We start from the raw sequence: 19,818 nt of genomic DNA, 5'->3' as shown, positions 1-19,818 counted from the left end.
GATTTAGGTGCAATAAAATAAAAAAAGGGTAAACCTAATACTATAACAAGGTAAGACTGATTGGAAACAAGAGGTTTTGGGGGATAGGGAAGTTTTAATTACAATGATAAAGGGAGGGTAGAGGGATGGGGAGTAACAGGACACAGGAAAAATTATGTCCCTGTCACTGCCCGGAACCGGAAGTTGCGTCAGAGGAGAAGCTTCTGCCCACACAGATGCAACTGCATGCAGGCAGGCTCGGCCAGCTTCAGCAACTTACTTTACTAACGCACTGCGAAGGTAAGGGGGAGGGAGATAGATTCGTTAAGTAGGAGGGAGGGGGCTGCGCACATTCCCTCCCTTAACTGTGGGGACAAGTCCATTCACTGTTCACGGGGCAGTGGATGGACTTGTCCTCGTGCCCGTAGTGAGCACTTCCCCACCACCACCACCACTGTTCAGTGGGGTACCCGTGGCTAGCTACGGGTAACAGCCACCGTGTCATTCTCTAGTCCAGAGTTAAGAGTTGAAAACAGCTTCAAAAAAGTTGGGCTTTTAGCTTGGATTTGAATACTGCTAGAGTTAGAGCATGATGTATTGGCTCTGGCAGCCTGTTCCTGGCAAGAGAGAAAAGACAGCGTTTGGAGTTGGGGTAGAGGAGAAGGGTACAGATAAGAGGGACTTACTCGATGAATGGAATTCAAGAGGGGTAGCATATGGGGAGGCAAGTGAGGAAAGGTACCGAGTGAATGCACTTGTAAGTCAGTAAGAGGAATTTGAACTGTTCGGAAACAGATGGGGAGCCAATGAAGTGATGAGAGGGGTAATGTGAGCATGGCAGCTCTTGCAGAATATGAGTTGTGCAGCAGCATTTTGAATGAATTGAAGGGGAGAGAGATGGTTGAGTGGAAGACCTGAGAGAAGTGCATTGCAGTAGTCTAAGTGAGAGGTGATGAGAGCTTGTTCCAGCTGTTTCCACGTTTTTATGACAGGTTGTTTAGTCCTGTGTTCACCCAATTGCACGCAGATACCTGTAGCCTTATTTTTCTTAGGGAATGCAATAATAAACTTAAGGCTTATTTTATAAAGCTGTGATATCAATTTCCATGCAGCAAATGCAACAGAACCCATCAATTCCTATTGGCTGCATTGTATTTTCTGTGTCTAGGCTAGATGTCTGCACGGGAACGGGGATCACGGGAATCCCGCAAGGATCCCTCCCAGGCCCACGGGACTCCCGCGAGGACCCCTCCAAGGTCCACGGGACTCCCACGGGGATGGAACTGGGGTTCTTCTCTTCCCGACTCGAGGCCTACCTTATTTCCGGTCTGGCGCTATGCTGAGCTCCGAGTTCCGATGAATCAGCAGCGTGTCACGTAAGCATGGAGCTCATTACATAGGCAGTAAGCTCAGCACAGGCACACATTGGTTCAGCAGCACAATGGGCCAATCACAAACGAACTCAGAGTTCTAAGGTCATTTGTGATTGGCCCATTGTGCTGCAGCTGAACCAATGTGTGCCTGTGCTGAGCTTACTGCCTACATGATGAGCTCTGGACTAGGAGGGAGAGCCGGCGGCTGAGTTGCTGCTTCTGGGGAGCTGCAGCACTTCACTTTCTGTTGCCTTTGTGCAGCTGCCCAAGTGAGGAGCGGGATGGCTCTCTGGCTCCCAGCTGCATTCTGCCCTGCCCCCACCTGAGCTGGCCAAAGTTGCGTGGGGTAAGTGTGGGCACTGGGTTTGGAGAAGGGAAGGACCTTGGGGGACGGGGTGGGCCAGGCCAGAACCCTGCACCTCCCCCTCCGTGGCTCCCTGCTGCCGTGGTGAAGGTGGCTGCAGCTCCTGGTCTAAATGGGGCGTTTCGGGAGGTGTGTCGAGGGCGGGAGTTGGGCCGGATGTGGGCTGGCTTAGACTTAGTCATACAGCATGTATAACCGAAAGTTTATCAACAGAACCTAGACGGAATTTGGACGTTGTGACTTAGACCATATAAAACATGGTCTAAGTCACAAACACCCACCTAAACTCACTAGATAAGCACTGAAAACACATAACACAGACCCCCCACACACTACCCCAGTGATCACCACCCCCATAAAAATTTTATTTACAACTTTAAATTTCAGCCTCCAGACCATCATCACCTGGCATAGGAAAGCCTAGTCGTCCAGCCCAGAGGCAGTTGAAGTCATCTTGGGGGTGGATTAGGGACCCTTAGAGATGAGGACCCATGCCCATAAGCCCCTGTAATCACTGCATTGATACTTAAACATGTGCACTCTCCTATATACCCCAAAACCATTTTTTACTGGCATATAAGTGGCTCCTGCAGCCATAAGAGCTATTGGGGTGGTAGATAAGTGGGTGTAGGGGATTCTGGAGGTGGTTTGGGGGGCTTACCATCACCTATAAGGGAGCTGTAGTGAGGAGAAGCCATGGCACCCTTTTTGTGAAGTTCACAGCAGTGCCTTGTAAGGTACCCCACTATTTAGGTGGCATATCTGAGTGTTCAGTCCATCACTTTGCAGACCAATCCCACGTCCAACAGGGCAGGACGTATAATTAGACGATTTTCGAAAGTCAAAAAAAGTTGGACGTATATTTCAAAAATGTGTCTTAGGCTCTTTTTAACTTTGGACGACTTGTGAGATGGACGTAAATGGACTTAGACTTCCCTTTCGATTATGCCCCTCTAAGTGGTTTACATTCAGGTACTCAAGCATTTTTCCCCTATCTGTCCCAGTGGCCTCACACTCTGTCTAATGTACCTGGGGCAATGGAGGAATTAAGTGACTTGCCCAGAGTCACAAGGAGTGGGTAGTTAATTGCAAGGTAAAAAGATTGTATTACCTGTGGTGCTGACAAAAATTTTATAATCATTTTCAGTTCTTACATGAATACAGAAATTTTTATTTTGCTGTTAAGAAAAGAAATGTTACTTTAGTAAACTGTTAAAACACTTAACATGTGATTCACTGTGAGGTAACCACCAGCGCAAGTTGCATTAAGGAGAAAATTCTATAAAAGGCACCTAAAGTTAAGCACCTAACTTATTACCCCCCCCCCCCATTACAAAGCCACGCGGCAAAAGCCCCGAAGCCCTTTAAATCTCTATGGGCTTCGGGCAGTTACTGCAGCGGCAGCCACTAGCGCGGCTTTGTTAAAGGGTGGATTAATTAGTAAATTGGCTTCAATTATGAGCTTTAATAAGCTCCTAATTGAAAAAAAATAAAAATGAATGGGGAGATAAGCGCCTATCCTCTTAGGTGCAATTCCACAAAAGATAGGCACCTATCGCATGGCGCCTAGCGACGCCTAACACGAAAGTAGGCCTGTTTTAGGGGTGGAGAAAGACTTAGGCGCCGCAAAGCGAGATTCTCTGAAGGACTTAGGCACCTATCATGTGGGCCTTTAAAACCCTGACCTGTATTACGGATGCTTAAGTTTTTAAGTTAGGCGCCGCTAAGCACGATTCTGTAATGGGCGCCTAAGTGTGATTGACATGCAGTAGACACCTCATTTTGGGCGCCCTAAACAGAATCTGGTCCTAAGGGTCTTGGTGGTATTTTTGCAATTAGCACGCAGTAAATCATGATTTTTGTGTCAGGAGGTATGGCGTGGGTGTAGAAGGTATTTGGCAGTTAGCACACAGTAAATGCAGCACATTAACTGATGACTAAAGTTAACATTTGACCACTTACTGAGTAAGTAGGAGGTACTAAGTGCTTCCACATTAACTATGAGCATATATTGTGTGTGGGTAATGCATAACCTGCAATGGAAAACACAGGGAATGCCCCTATTGGGTGCTGTGTTAGATTTTACACTTGCTGTGCATTAGTTTCCTGTGATACAGCTTGTTAAGTGCAAAATCGAACACACTTTAGTTAGAAGGCCTCCCAAAATTTCTTCAAGCTTTGTATCCTGTTTTCCAACAGTAGCCAGTCCCACTTCACAAGTTCCCAGTAGGATCTGAAAAGTAGCACAATTCCAGGTTGCATTCAGCATTAATAAGAAACATGCTGCTTTTGCTAAAGAACCTTCTGCTCTTCAGAATTGGATTGAAATAAGTTTCTTCTTTCTCATTGACAGAATGATTGCTTTAGGAAATTAATTTGCCAGGCCACAAGGAACAAAATGAACTTTCTAAGCAGATATTTTGGTTTTCTCTGGGCTCAGACCATGACAAAAACTACTTTACCTCAAGTGAGAACAATTAGTTTTGCCAGAGGAGCATCTATGACCATACATAAGAGAGCATTTTCTTCTTCTGGAGATACAGAGGAAGAGGAAGAAGAGATGCTACAGAAGAAGAAGAAAAAAGATCATAAAAATACAAGAATAACGTTTGGGAGTATTGGTAGAAAGATTCCTCACCGGCTTATTCACGTGATTAATGAGAACGGGGAAGACCTTGGCACAATGCACAGAGCGAATGTCATTCGAATAATGGATGAGCGTGGCCTAAAACTAGTTCCTGTGAGGGAGAATGATGACCCACCAGTGTTCCAGCTGCTGACTGGCAAACAGATCCATGAGGAGCAACTAAAGCGCCGAGAAATGCAAAAAGACAAACCTAAAACTGGTAAGACAGGTTTTTAATTTTTATTTTTTTAATTGCTGTGGAAGTGCTGTCTTTGAATAATATAATGTACTAGTCATTTGTGTTGTGATTCCTAAATATGCATTTTGAACTTCTAATGTAAGCTTCTGAAAGTATTGTAACTTTATTTGGTGGGGTGAAGGGTTAAGGGAGCTCCCCAATTTATGCTCTTAATGGTCTGTGCTGGCCCTATTCTATACTAGTCGATCATGTCCAAGTAGTTAGATCCCCTTCACTAACCCTAAAGCTGAAAGAGTGCACCCTCTCTATATAAAGAAGGACAACAAAAATGATAAAAGGGATGGGATGACTTCCTGATGAGGAAAGGCCAAAGGGGCTAGGGCTCTTCAGCTTGGAGAAGAGATGCCTCTGAGGTGACATGATAGAGGTCTATAAAATACTGAGTGGAGTGGAAAGGGTAGATGCGAATCATTTGTTCACTCTTTCCAAAAATACTAGGACTAGGGGATATGTGATGAAGCTACTAAGTAGAAGATTTAAAACAAACCTGAGAAAATATTTCTTCACACAATGTGTAATTAAACTCTGGAATTCGTTGATAGAGACAGTAGTGAAATCAGAACTTAGCGGGGTTTTAAAAAGTTTTGGATAATTTCCCAAAAGGCCATTATTGAGATGGCTCGAGGAAATCCACTGCTTATTCCTAGGATAAGCAGCATAAAATCTATTTTCTACTTGGGACCTGGGATGGCCACTGTTGGAAGCAGGATGCTGAGCTTGATGGACCTTCAGTCTGTCCCAGTATGGCAACTCTTATGTTCAATAAACCAGTAGGGGACCGCAACATAGCAAGTCATTTTTTCTTCCTTCTTATTTGAGGTGCCTCTACCTGAGCCTTTTGGCATCTGCCCCATATGGATATCTGATTGTGTGGCTTCTACTGCAAGTGTAATACAGTGCCATGCAGAAAGCTAAATATATGTAGATTTTATGTGTGGAAATCTTGTAGCTAATGGGGAGAAGCATGCTAGGCATATGCATACAAAGGTTTTGTGTTGTGGCCTTTATGCATGTGAAAACAAAATCAAAAGTGGGTGCAGCGGCATCAGCATCTGTTTTCTGTATATATATATATATATATATATATAAGCCTTGAAAAATTTTATGGGCAAGGCTCAATTTTTATTCACAACTCCAAAAGAGGGTACGAACATGGGAGGGATATTCAAATAGTTGTGCACATTGTTACAGAATACTGGATCTCTACACCTAACTTGGGTGACAGCATTTACACCAGATTTCAGCAAGCATAAGTCTGGCACCCTAAGTTAGGGCACAGGAATTGGCACTCTAATGTAATGCAATTCTGCATAGGGTATAAGTCCTTTTGTAGAATGGTGTTTAGCATCACCTATGCTGACTTGCACTCGTATTCTGTAACAGAATCTCGGTGCCCAGATTGCCGTTATAGAATTGGTGCAAAGCATGCAGTATTGAGGTGCCTAAATTCTGGCCCCCAATTTCTAAGATTGCTACTAGATGGTGAGCTGCAGTGAGTTAGCAACCAGTTAAAGAAATTAGTGCAGGTTGGGGCTCAAGTCCATTCGCTCTTAGTTTGAAATGCCCCAGTAAGCTGCACCTTTAGGAGTACTGGTTTAAGCAGTTGAGTAAAAAGGGGCGCCACACAGCTTCCTGTATGCCTGACTCTTGCATTATTGAGGGCAGCATATGCTTTCTCATGCCATCCTTTCATTTAAAGTGCAGGAGGTTGTCAGGGGGGAGGTGGAGGGTGGCGGTGGCAGAGAGTGGGTATCGTGGCTCTCCCTGCCAGCTGAACCTATCGCAGCAGGGGGAGCTCAGCTGAGCTGGCAGGGAGAGCAGCAGCCGTGGGCATGTTTTTGTTTGGATTTTTTATTTTTCACTTTTGACAGAAGGGGGAGGAGCTGTGCTAAGCGATTGCTCTTCTGAGCAAACGCTCGGCACAGTTTCTTCTACGCACAAATAGCATGCAAATAATTTGCATGCTATTATGCTGAGAATCGCCCATAAAAGTAAAATCGCTACCACGACATTAACTCAACAGATTTTACCAGCGAGTTTTGAGAATCTTCCTCTCAGTTGTAACAGTGCTATTGCCCGTATGCTGTAGATTGTGTGCATTTAAAATCAGTAGTGACGAATACTACAGTGCCATGATGCAGAAGACTATAGCAGTGGGGGTGAAGGGGCAAGCTGAATCTGCTGTGAAGGGCCAGTCAGGCGAGGCAGACTTTCAGGGCTGGCTTAAGGAACAAGCCAGTGAGGCACTGGTGCTGAAAGTCCCATACTCCTTTTTTTTTGGCTTGGAGTTACACTTCTCCCTCCGTATTTGCTGTGATAGGGGATTAACAGAACCGCAAATACTGAAAAACCGCAAATAACTTTTTTATATGTTATTTGCTGTTTTCTATTAAAAACCATCGTGAATATGGTGAAACCATGAATAACATGGTGGGAGACGTGGCCTTTTTCTGAAGGAGAGACAAAACACAGTGAACAAAGTGCTGGGAATCAGCTATTTTCTTTGTTAATGCTTGGAATCAGCGATTTCTCTATGCAAACTGATGTAATTTGGGGGGTGGAGGAGCCAGCAAGCTAAAAACTGTGAATAATCAAAACCGCAAATGCTGAAACCACGAATATGGAGTGAGACGTGTATTCTCCTTTGCTTGTCCTGTTGGGGCCCTGCTATTTGGACCCTCAACTTTTGTGTGTCGTAACAAATTTACCTGCAAGCCAAAAGGCTTTTTTGTTTGTATATCTTTATTTTATGAGTATTTTTTTTTTCTTTGCTGTTGATTAACATTCCTTTTTCTGAATTCTTTACCTAACTTTTAATTCATCAAGGCTTGTTATTTTTAATAGGTATTACCCAAATAAAAGAGCTAACCTTTTCTGCAACTATTGCTAAGCATGATTTAGAAACAAAAACAAAGCAGATTCAGCTGTGGCTTGAGAAGATGCATCATGTTCGTATTATTGTACAGAAAGGAAGCGCCAACGATGGAACAGACAAGCTGGTAAGGTGATATATAATGGGGTAAAAGATTTACTGTGGATGATATCAGAGGAGATATGGTAGAGATTCATAAAATCATGAGTGGTGTTGAACAAGTTAATAGGGAATGGTTATTTACTCTTCCTAATGATACAAGGAATTGGGGTGACAAGTTGTTCAGAGTACAACACTGTGCTTTTTTGGGGGGGAATATTAGCAAATCAGATTCTGAAACCTATATTGTAAGTTGTAGTGCTCCTCAGAAAATATACTGTAAGATTTACCATTCTAGTGCAATGTGTCCTAGTGGTCCTGAAACTATGGGGTTCTGTATCTCAACTTGCAAGTTACTTGCAGGAAAGGGATTGAGACTTATATATCGCCTTTTTGTATTTTTACAACCACACTCGGAGGTTTACATAGAGGTACTTCAAGCATTTTCTTAATCTGTCCCGGTGCGCTCACAATCTGTCTAATGTACCTGGGGCAGTGGAGGATTCAGTGACTTACCCAGGGTTACAGGGAATTGCTCCTGCCCCCTCAGTTTGTTTCCTGCAAGGAAGTTGCTCAGAAGTGCTTCTGATATGCTCTGCTGTTTTATTATTTAAGGGTATTTCTCTCAGTGTTCATTTGCAGGCTCGGTGCCCCAGAGGTTCTAACTGGTTTTGACCTCTGCCTGAGAGAAGACGCAGACCCAAGTGGCGAAGGGCTGTTACTACCAAGATCAGCCTTTGGTGACATCTAGTTAGCCAGCCTGCTTTTATGTTTTTTGAGTTCAGGGTCCATCCCCTGCGTAGCTGCTTGCATCCCTAATTTACTCAGGAGCTTGAGCACAGGCTGTTTTGTTCCTTCCTGGCTCGGCCAAGACTAACAGTGGGCAGGTTGTGTGGTCCTCATCTGTGGCACGGTCTTTTGGGGGGGGGGGGGGGTTGAAGCTCAGTTTCACCTCGGTCCGACTGGCAGCCAGAAGACCAGGTTCATCCAGCAAATCTGTGAGGCAGATTTCTTTTCCATTGATTCCAACTGAAATCCTATGCTGAAGCAGGCAGGCACCACAAGGCATAGTGAGTAAGGCTATGGTAGCCTATGGGGAAAATAAGAGGGGCCCCCCAAAAGTTGAATTTAAAGGTTTCTGACCACAGAACTTAGGTCCCCCACCTCTAAAACCCCTTTCCTGTGATTTTTTTTTTTTCCTTCAGGGAGGTCTCCACTGGCCGTTTTTGGTGTGATTTTTTTCTGGCAGCTACTATCTTGGATTTTAAACAATTTTTTTTTTCTGTAGCCTCCATCTGCCTCAAAACCCCCTTGATTTTGCTTAAAATTGACAAGGATGGACTATTCAGGCCTTTTTGCCCCTGTATCATACCAGGTTTAAGTTGGATGGCCAACCAAGGAATGTCCATGTCCTGCATGCAACGGAGCGCGTGGCAGAGAGGAGGGAGCTTTGGGCTCAGCCTCTTCCTAGTCCTCTAGGGCTGGGGATCCACAGAAGGTGCATTCCCAAGGGAAGAGACCTTTTCCAGGACCCTCCAAAAATGTATTGACCAAGTGCAATTGCATGGGTGCCGCAGAGCCCAGGAGGACCAGCAGGGGATCCCTTCAGAGGTCTTTGAGACTCCCAGTACAAGGCTTCACCCTGGATTTTGTGAGCCTTATGTGGAATGCCTATTTGAACTGCAGAGGAGCCATAGTGTCTGTTAGCAGTGCACCAGTGGCAGTGGCACAGGGGTTCCCACTAGAGAGTTGCGCGGGGACAGAAATCCCACCCGTCCCCGCCAAAATTCCACCCGTCCCCACCCGTCCCCACGAGGAATCCCTCCGTCCCCGCGAGGAATCCTCTCCGTCCCCATGAAGAATCCCCTCTGACCCCGCCCATCCCTATAAACTGCAGAAATAGTTATTTCATTTAATTATGCTACTGAATTAAAGCTCTGGTGGAAACCCATTTACAAATAAGCAAAGAGACTTTATTAATTTGGAAATATTAATTGGGAAGAATACATACTTTGTAAACGGGTTTCTACCAGAGCCTCTAATGTAAATATAAAATATAAATACTCAGCTGATGAGAACCCCCAAGCTGTCAGCTGAGGACTTCCTTTGCAGTTGGCCAGGGGTCCCTTTTGCCAAGCTTGGCAGGCAGCAGTAGCGTCCCTGAGTCACAGATGCTGGCACCTAAGTAGCTCGTGGATGTTGCCAGTGACTGCTGTGCTTGGTGGAGGGGAGTTTTGGCCGTCTCTAGAGGAGGTCCTCTGCTGGCGGTGCTTGGGGATCCCCACCAGTCACAGCAAGGGTCAGTAAGTACTTTAACACTGTAGAAATAAAACCAGAAAAGCATTTCCTTTTCTTTTGAACACAATACAAAGACATCTGCTATATACATTTCCCAAAGCTAACATATTTTAGTCAATAAATTCCGTTTTTTACCTTTGTTATCTGGAGACTTATTTTTCCATAAAGTTGGTCCCAGTTTCTTTTTTCCGCTTTCCCATCTTCTGTAAATTCTTCTTTTGCTGTCCATTGGTTCCTCCTACCATGGTCCAGCATTTATCCCTTTTTCATCTTTCGCCCCTGCCCACCAGCCCCATGCCCAACATTTCTCCTTCTATCACCCCTCTCCAGCACAATGCCACATCTCTCCCTCCATTCCCTTCACCGCTATGTCCAACATTCCTCCCTCTTGCATCCATTTCAATCTGTCCCACTGTTCCCTTTCCACCACAATATTTCTCCCTCTCATCTGTACCTCACTCCCTCCTTATGACCAAAAATATTCCTTTCTTCCATTCACGTGTACACAACTATCTCTTTCCCTCCCTTCCTCTTTCCCAAATCCATGCCTTCTGTGTCCAAAAACACATTCCCTCCCCCACCTCAACATCTCTTTCCCTCCCTTCTTCTATCCTCTCTCCCAAGTTCATGCCTTGTGCCAAAAACGCACTTCCTCCCCCCCTTTTGTGTTCCGCCTCCCAGCCCTCATCTGCAAGCAAAATGGAGCTCGAACCGCGAGGCTCGTCTTCTTTTTCCTACCTGTCAGGGGCTCCACAAGAAGCAAAGATAATCTGATTAATCTATAGATCTCATCCAACAGATATGGTTTATATCTGCACATAATGAACTAACCCTGCTCAAGAAAGAAGATTAATCCACCTTGTCTGTCATAAAATGAGATAAACAGCCAGCAGTTCCAATAAATAAGTACACATAATTGATGACTTGTATTAAAAATCTGAACCATTACAAAAACTAAAAGGTTCTTGTCCCTTTAGGTTTTCTGGATGGGCATGGCATGAAAGAAAGTGTGGCCCTAAAATCTTCATGACACAGAAGTTCTGCACACAGAATCACAAATAAATGTACAGGCTGCACTTTACGACCTCAAGGAATTCTGGCCCCTTATTGGTTATGACACCCAAGAAATGCTATTTGCATTTTTACAACCTTGTTACTTAAGAATGAAGTGGCAGACGGCAGGCCCCAGGGCTAGGATATGGAGGGCTTACACTGTACACTTTAATTTCAGCCTCAGCCTTATATGCTGGACTGCACCTTATGATACTGTAACTAACCTGGAACCCGAAACAGCAGGAGGGCAACAAAGCTCCGAATACAGCAATGTCATGCTTTACAGGCACACACTCTGCAACAGCATGAATGAAGCACAAAAATTGGTTGCCTTGGAAACACTCAAGTCTCGGTAATTATTATTGTAGCTATGTCTGCACACCCCACCTATAACTGAAATGAATAATAAATTATCATCACTGATTGGCAGCTCTTTGTTTGGTTCTGCTCACTACTGCCATCCATTGGCTTGCAATGCTAACTGCAGGAAGCATGAAGAGAGAGCAGGCGAAACGGAATAACATTTGGCAATCCCCTTCTTGCTAGTCTGCACACAGCCGACTGGAAGTCTTCCCGATGTCAGCGCTGACGTCGGAGGGAGGGAGGGAGGGCTTTGCTTAAGCCCTCCTTCCGACGTCAGCGCTGACATCGTGGAAGACTTCCGGTCGGCTGTGTGCTGCGGCAGGGCAGGTAGGGAAAAGAAGACGAGCCTCGCGGCTCGAGTACATCGAACCCTGCAGGATTCCCGCGTCCCTAGGGGGCGTCCCCATGGGATCCCCGTGACCCGAAGGGGGAACCAGCGGGATTCCCGTCATCCCCGTTCCCATGCAGCTCTCTAGTTCCCACCTCAGCTGCCCCAACCAGATGAGGACGCAGACCCGGACCAGGAGGTTCAGTCTGCCATCGACAGGGAGGATGGAAAGTCTGATTCCATGACACTTTTATCCCAGGATGAGGTTTCATTGGCAGAGTCTGGTTTTTTTTTCAGGAGAATAGCAGTTAAGAGGTGGTAACGACCCTAGAACATGTGGTAGACCCCACAGTGCACCGGCTGTTCAAGGCCTCTGCACTTTCGAGCATTATTTCCACCTCACTGCAAGAGTTAAAGCTGGAAGTTCCTCCAGCTTCCTTTTCTCGGTGCTCAGTTATGAGCAGTTCTGTGACTCCGATTGTGTTTTTATCCCTTGCATCCAGGTAAGCTAGTCACTGACCACTGGGAGTCACCAGAGGGATCCCTTCGAGTGGCTAAAACTATGGCCAAGCTGTGTCCGATGGCGTCAAATTTCCAGCAGCTGTTTGTTCAGCTGAAAGTAGACTTGATGGTGGAGGAGTGATGTTAAAAGATACTCAGGACTATAAAGTGGACTTGCTCCTCAAGCAGTAATTTGAGGCTTAAGCCGTAGGGATTAAGGCAGCAGCCACCTCTTTCTTTGTGGCATGTGCTCTTGGTCTTCAGACCCAAAAGATGAGGAAGATCCCCCAAATTCTCCTCTCCGGGGTGAATTATATTGCAGATGCTACGTATGATCTTATCATAGTTATGAGCAAGGTCTTGGCCTAGGGCCCTAGGCTATCTCTGCCCAATGGATATGCTGGATTAGACAGTGGGCAGAAGATTTTGCCTCTGGAACTGGAGAAGTCTGGAAGGCAGACAATGTGACAGTGGTAGCTTATGTCAACAGGCAAGGAGGCACCAGAAGCGCCTCATTGTGCACTTCATCTCTCAAATAAAAAAGATGTCAAAGGGGCTCAAATTTCTTTTTATCTTTATTTGTAATTACACTATCCAATACAAAATATCCAACTATCATTTAAGTTACTGCATGAGTCGAGTCTATCATTTGAAAGGAAACTCTGGAGTGAGAGGGCATAGGATGAAGTTAAGAGTAATCTAAAGAAATATTTTTTTACAGAAAGGGTGGTAGATGCGTGGAACAGTCTCCCGGAAGAGGTGGTGGAGACAGAAACTGTGTCTGATTTCAAGAAAGCCTGGGATATGCACGTGGGATCTCTCAGACAGAGAAAGAGATAATGGTTACTGTGGATGGGTTGACTGGATGGGCCATTTGGCCTTTATCTGCCATCATGTTTCTAATTAGTTGCAATTTATATTCCAAAGTAACCTATTGTACGTTACCTATCTGTACTATGGGACTATCTTAATTAACTCACAAATATGAACCTATAAACGTATAACATTTTAACAGGTGAGAAAAAGTATTATGAAGAGCCAAGGTGCTCTGGCCAAAGAGATGGAAGTGGCTATAGCGCAGTTTCATAGACTCACTGCACAGTTCAGAGCTGTATGGAAACCACTTGAAAACAATGTGCTTTAAATCTTCAGAATCTCATTATATCAAATTCATGACCCTTTTTTATATTATATGCAAATACCCAGCCTCCAAAAAATGAACACATAGTTTGTGAATTTATACCCTGATCTTTAAAAATACAAAACATGTGAACATGTTTTTCTGAATTGGATCCCCTTTAGTTCTGTGAACATGTTTACTTGAAATCTCTCTTATTCAATACAGCAAGATATAAAAAAAAAAAAAAATTAATGGTTACTTCAAGACTTTAGTCACTGAACATTCCATCTCTATTATGCTCCATCTTGGCTGGTAGGTTAGCCAAAAAAGCTTTTTCAAGGAGCAAACCCAAACTGTTTGAAACCAGTCACACTATAAAAAAAAAAAGTACTGTATACCACGTTAAAAATAATGTTACAGTTGTCTTTATAAGCATCTATATACTGTCACTCCCTATTGGCAGAACAGCTCAGGGGTCCAGCAGAGATAGTTCAGCTCGGCTCTTCCCATACCCCAGACCATCAGGAGATGGATCACTAGATATTTAGAGAATGCAGTATGGCTTCTTTGATGCATTTTAAATCAGTGTTTGTGATAGCATGAGCAAGGGTATGTTTATGTTTATTGTACATTTGATATCCCACTTAATGCAAAAAGTCAAAGCGACTTACAAAGTTTAAAAAGAAACATATAGAAAAGAATGCCATTATTTAAAGAAAAGATATTGCAGTCAACCAAGAAATCCACTCAATTCAATTTAAAACAAACAATAAAATATATCTAAAATACTAGAGCCTGGTATTCTATTCAGTCTGCTCCATTGTAGCTGGGCCAGGTATGGAATTTGAACAAGAATTCTTTCTTAAATCTGCACAGGCAGGCTGTCTTATACATAGTCCTTCCAAGGTTAGATTCTTGCCCAACCCCAAATTCGGGATGCAGCAAGTTAAGACAGCTTTTCTCTAACCCTAACTTGGCTATACAGGTTCAAATTCTCAAGGAAAAAAACAAACCTTGGCAATCTTCTATCGTCTTATATACATAGTTGAGGCATTTATAGAAGGCTGTTTCTTTCTCTTGGGCTTATCTCTGGCCACTGAAGCCCTTGTGAACCCACTAGGGACAGAGAAAATACCCGCATATAATATTACTACCTTTGATTGTACTACAGAAATCAGTTTATATCAAATCCCATTACCTTTTGCCCTTTTCCTATTCTGGGGCCTACCTGTTCTGTTTCCTCTCTAGGGATTTTAATTTTGTCTCAGTCTGGGCCCCACCCTCCTGGATAAGCAAGCTAGCTGTACCTGCATGAACCATGCCTTTTCTATTCTACATTACAATCTCTAGCCTCTTAAGGTGATCCTTAAGTGTTATTAATGGTGACTAGCAACTTCCTATTCACTCCCTCACCGTGTCTTCCTTATAAATATTAATTCAGAAACCTCCAGTTAGAAATGCCAGGAGTTGAAACAAATTGTAAGTTCAAAAGGAAAAAAAAAACTTGTTTGGTTATAGCTACTCCTAGGAGAAAAGCATTAGAGTCTTTGCTGGATCCTGGGACCTGGCCCCCAGTTTCCTCAGGCCCCAGATAATCAGTGCAATCAATACCAAAACTAAGCCAACAACACAGTTCTGTCCAGATGCATGTATTCCTTCAGACCTAGTGCTGTTCTACTGATTCCTCATAAGACTGCCCAACTGTGGCAGTCTTACAATAATCCTGTGGGAACTCGCGGCAGCCATTTTAATAGTGAGTCTGCATGGGGCGGGAGCGTAGGAATATCACTCTTGCCTTGGTTCATCGCTGGACCACCAGGACTTTAAAGGTAGGTGTCCATGGGTCTGGAAGACAGAATGGTGCAGAGCTGGCTGGGACAGGACTTGGGAAGGATCTCACCTGTCCGGCTCACCACTGGACCACCAGGACTTAAGGTAGGTTCAGAGAGTCCTGCACTGGGTCTTGGTAGGGAGGCTGAGTGCAGAGCCTGATAGGAAGGAAAGGACACTTCAGGGAAGGCAGGAATGTGGATGTCAGGGAGGGGGGAGGAAAGAGAGAGGATTATTGGTTCTTGAATTTAAGCCTTTGGGGGGAGGGGGAAGTTACCTTGGGAGTATATACGGTACATTGTCCAAATGTATCAGCCTTCCTAAAATATCTTTGCTAAATTACCTTCACAAACAAGTGATTAAAGCAGTTAATAATTAACAAGCACACTTGGCTAAATACAGAATAATAGTGTTGTACTTATAAATCATAAATTATAGACGGTCTTAATCATTCCTCATTAAACGTGCCCATGTTTCACTATATCTTCCTCAGGGTCAAGGTTCCTCATATTATCAGAATTATCTACAAAAGAAGATCCAATTTTTTAAAAATGTAGAGTAGTTCAAGAAACTTGCAGCGGAGTGGATTAATTACTCGTAGCTAGAATTCTTACCCTTTCAACCAAAGTTCATTACATTTAATCCTCATATAACAGCAGCTTCTGTCTCGCTAGTTTTCCAAGTCTGATGTCAGCTAACCCTCTTGCAGAAGGTTTAAATGAGGAAATTGATTGAATGTTTATAGCGTAAGCAAGTTTCCCACCAGATCTTTTTATCTGAACTGAGAGGTAGTAGTTACCCAATCATGTCCAACTACGTCACATTGACGGGCTTGAAAGAGGGCTAGCTGATGTCAGATGCCGAAAACTAGTGAGGAGACAGAAGCTACCATTGTATGAGGATTAAATTGAATGAACTGTTGGTTGAAAGGGTGAGAATTCTAGCTATGAGTAATTAATCCACTCTGCTGCAAGTTTCTTGAACTACTTTACGTTATTTGAAACTGGATCTTCCTTTGTAGATAATGCTGATAATATGAGGAACCTCGGCCCTGAGGAAGATATAGTGAAACGTGGTCATGTCGGGAGAGATGTTCCTCACAACGGTTTCATATACAGATAAGTGATTTGCATTGCATTTTATAAATAAGCACCACGAACAAGTATTAAATTGATTGTAAAAAAAGAAAAAACATGGACTGTAGAAAATTTTATAATTTGATCCTATGAAGATGTTGGCTACGCTGTTGAATATATAAAGGACTCAAAATAGCCTGCTGAGGATTCTATCTATCTATCTAGTTTAATGAGGAAATGATTAAGACTGTTTATAATTTTTACCCTCACATTGTAGCCTGTGGTTATTGTGTACTTATAAATCAGTCATTCCTGCAGTAGTAGTTAAAACTGTGGGCCTAGTGCGCATAGAAGTTGACTGTGTGTAGTTTTTGCAACGGTCTCTCTGATCAAGAATGGAAAGGAATAATGAAATGCTCTTCTCTTTTTCTGAACAGCAAATTCTAGACCAAATTGTTGATTCCATGCCCAAAGCAGCTACCTTTGTTTCCAAACCAAAGCTTATTAAAGAGGGGAAATCTGCAATATGTGTCATAAGGCACACCTCAGAAAAAGAATTACGGGATTACAAGAAGAAGCAGAAGGAAATACTTAAGGATGTGTGCCCTTCAGACAAGGAAGGTGGAATTGCTGAAACTTCTTCATCCATGGTGCTTAGCAAAGGAGAGGAAATAAATTGAGCTGGCTGTATTTCTTCAGCCTTGCAAGCCAAATTAATGGTGGTGGTGGTGGTTGCAGTGCATATTCAGGAAACAAAAGTATGTGAGGATCCAGATGCTGTTGAAGAAAATAGTCTGCAGTGAATAAACTTAGAGAAATACAAAGGATGGACAACTTCTGCCCTCTCATATAAGTGGGAGGCCTCAATATGCCAAAGACTGCAGGCATCATAAGAAATACTTTATCCCATAAGTGTTTTCACTGTTGAGCATAGAAGATGACATGGAAAGGATGGTTTATTCCGTATTTCTGCAATGCAAGTCTGGCCCTCCATTATGAAGAATAAAACACGGAAGAAACAAACAAAAAAATACCATCTTTCTGAATAAAAAAGTGTGCTACTTCTAAAGTAGTAGTATTTGCTAATGTTTTAGGTACTTCAATACTAAGGACTACAGATACAGTATTCTAAGGTATGCTGCTTAAAAATTTATTAATGAATTTAGTGCCTGGTCATTTTCACACTTCATTTGTGAGCTGTTATGCTGTCCCAAGGGGATCATCACTCAGCGTGAGGGAGTAATATAGCCTCCATTGCTTTTTAGGTTATGGGCTTTCTGCTGAGATGACAAGCCTTTGATGCAGGTTGTGATGCTAATTTTAAGGAAGCACACAGTTGGGCCTTGGCAACAAAATCAAGACCACCAACTTATTTTACAAAGACTGCCAACCAACTGCTAGATAATGACACAATTTGTTGACTGAACTCAATCTAAATTTGACCCACCAACCTACAGGAAACAATTCTGACATCCTGGCCTATTGTATGGAGCCATTAATACCTAGTGTCATTCGGGGAAACACCATGTGTATGGTGCTGTGAACAGCACTGGGTCATGTACTTAATGAAATGATTGGTGTAGCCCAAACATTTCCCGAAAGCAGTCTCCTGAAAAGTGGAGAGTGGACCACAGTAGCAGAAGAATGGTGTTGCATTGCAACTAGAGTACCCCCTCTGAATCCGTGGTTTCAATACCCGCGGATTCGGTTATTCGTGATTAATTTTTTTAAGAAACACTGCATCCTGGACCTTCACCAGACCTTACCTGGTGGTCTAGCGGCGATTCAGGGCAGGATCGATCATCCTACGCTCCTACCCTGTGCAGAGCTGTTATCAAAATGGCTGCCGTGAGTTCCCGTTGTAGTCTCGAGACTACAACAGGAACTCATGGCAGCCATTTTGCTGATGGGCAAAGCAAAACTAGTACAGGTAGAACAACTAAAGGCTGTAGCCACAGAGGAAATTGGCTGTGCTTGTATTAGTGGGAAGGTGGGTAATAGGAGAAGCAGGAGGTGTGTTGCATTGGAGATATAATTTTTCCTAGAACTCAGCTGCAAGATCCAGCTAGTTTGAAAAAAAAACAAACCCACAATGTTTCTAGGGTTTATAAAAAAAAATATGTTGGGATTTCATTTCCCATTGTCTCTTTTGCTAAATTGGCACCTTTCATTTAATTTCCACCTATCAGGTTCTTAAAATGGGTTACAATGTAATCAAGCATAAATCCATCTAGCCATCGTAAAACACATAACAATATCTCCACAAACTTAACTCATAAATAATAATTAACACATTAATAAATGCTGACAGACTAGTATTAGGGCACCTGTCAACATATTAATCAACAGCATCAATGTCCCATGAGCAATGCCATCAGCATGTGAGATTGGATGGCCAAATAAGACTAATGGAAGGTTTCTAACTGCCCTTCCTCTGCCCCCTCCCCTCCCCCAAAAAAACCCACACATACCTGGTGAACACTGGTACTGATAAAGCCTTCTAACTTCTGATAGTATCCAATATCCTCCCTCGCTCCCCAAGCTATTGATAACATGCTTAGCTACTGAAATATACACTGTGGCCAGACAGATGGTCATGAGCTCAAAGTCCTGATGACATAGCCTTGTGTTTCAACGGGGTGGAAGCAGGGCCCTAGTATCACAGATTGTGAGGATACAGTGGTTGATGATGATGATTGATGACAATGAAGAGTGGACAAAAATGAAGCGAGGGAGGCAACAAAGGATTATCTTTCAATTCTCCACTTGGGTTGTGTTGCCACTCAAGGCACTCCGTTTGGCTTATTGACTTCACAGAGACCCAAGTGGGGCTTGAAGAAAGTTTAAAATGTGTCCCCTAACCAAAATTACAATACATAGGGCTCCTTTTGCTAAGGTGTGCTAGCGGTTTTAGCGCAAGCTACGTGCTAACGCCTCCATAGAGCTTGTGTTAGTATTTTTCGTATAGCACGGGGTTAGCGTGCACTAAAAACACTAGCGCACCTTAGTAAAAAGAGCCCATAGAGTACAAAGACTTTTAAAAAGATAAGTATTTGCAAAGACACAAACAGCTATCTATTGAAGTTTAAAACTCCTACTTTATCATCTACAGCAGGGGTGCCCTCACTTTTTTGACTCGCGAGCTACTTTTAAAATGACCAAGTCAAAATGATCTACCAACAATAAAATTTTAAAAAAAACACAACGCACACTGTACACATAGAATTGTTAATTATCATTCCTATTCCGGGGTTTTTTCAAAGAGGTCAAAGCAGATGACTCTATGCACTGTCACCTCAGTAACAACCATACAAAAATAGACAAATACCCACCCTCCTCCCTTTTTACTAAACCACAATAGCAGTTTTTAGCGCAGGGAGCTGCGCTGAATGCCCAGTGCTGCTCTCAACGCTCATGGGCTCCCTGCGCTAAAAAACACTATTGCGGTTTAGTAAAAGGGGACCATATTGTAAAATATAGACAGCAGATATAAATTCAGACACATTTTGATCACTAAATTTAAAATAAAATCATTTTTCCTACCTTGTCTGGTGATTTCATGAGTCTCTGGTTGCACTTTCTTCTTCTGACTGTGCATCCAATCTTTCTTTCAGCCTGTATGCTTCCTCTCCTCCACACCTCATTCCCTCACCCAACTTTTTCTTCCTCTCTCCCTG

The 19,818-nt window shown here is 43.3% G+C and overlaps 1 protein-coding gene across 2 annotated transcripts in view; it reads left to right on the top strand.

The window, feature by feature from the left end:
* LOC117362100 (ubiquitin carboxyl-terminal hydrolase 12-B) overlaps positions 1-19,818 on the top strand; it is a 121,764-nt gene that overhangs the window by 842 nt on the left and 101,104 nt on the right. Inside the window, exons 1-3 of one of the 2 annotated variants that reach the window (XM_033947914.1) lie at positions 151-279; positions 4,070-4,562; positions 7,446-7,600. In XM_033947914.1, the coding sequence (XP_033803805.1) occupies positions 4,115-4,562; positions 7,446-7,600 (603 nt within the window). In that variant the 5' untranslated portion in view covers positions 151-279; positions 4,070-4,114. Of the gene's footprint in view, positions 1-150; positions 280-4,069; positions 4,563-7,445; positions 7,601-19,818 lie in introns of those variants that run through there. The other variant, XM_033947913.1, reaches the window with a different exon arrangement.

This window comes from Geotrypetes seraphini, chromosome 6 (genome assembly GCF_902459505.1).
Source record: "Geotrypetes seraphini chromosome 6, aGeoSer1.1, whole genome shotgun sequence".
NCBI lineage: Eukaryota > Metazoa > Chordata > Amphibia > Gymnophiona > Dermophiidae > Geotrypetes > Geotrypetes seraphini.
The sequence above is the reverse complement of the archived record's forward strand: the minus strand, read 5'-3'. Positions and strand labels throughout refer to the sequence as shown.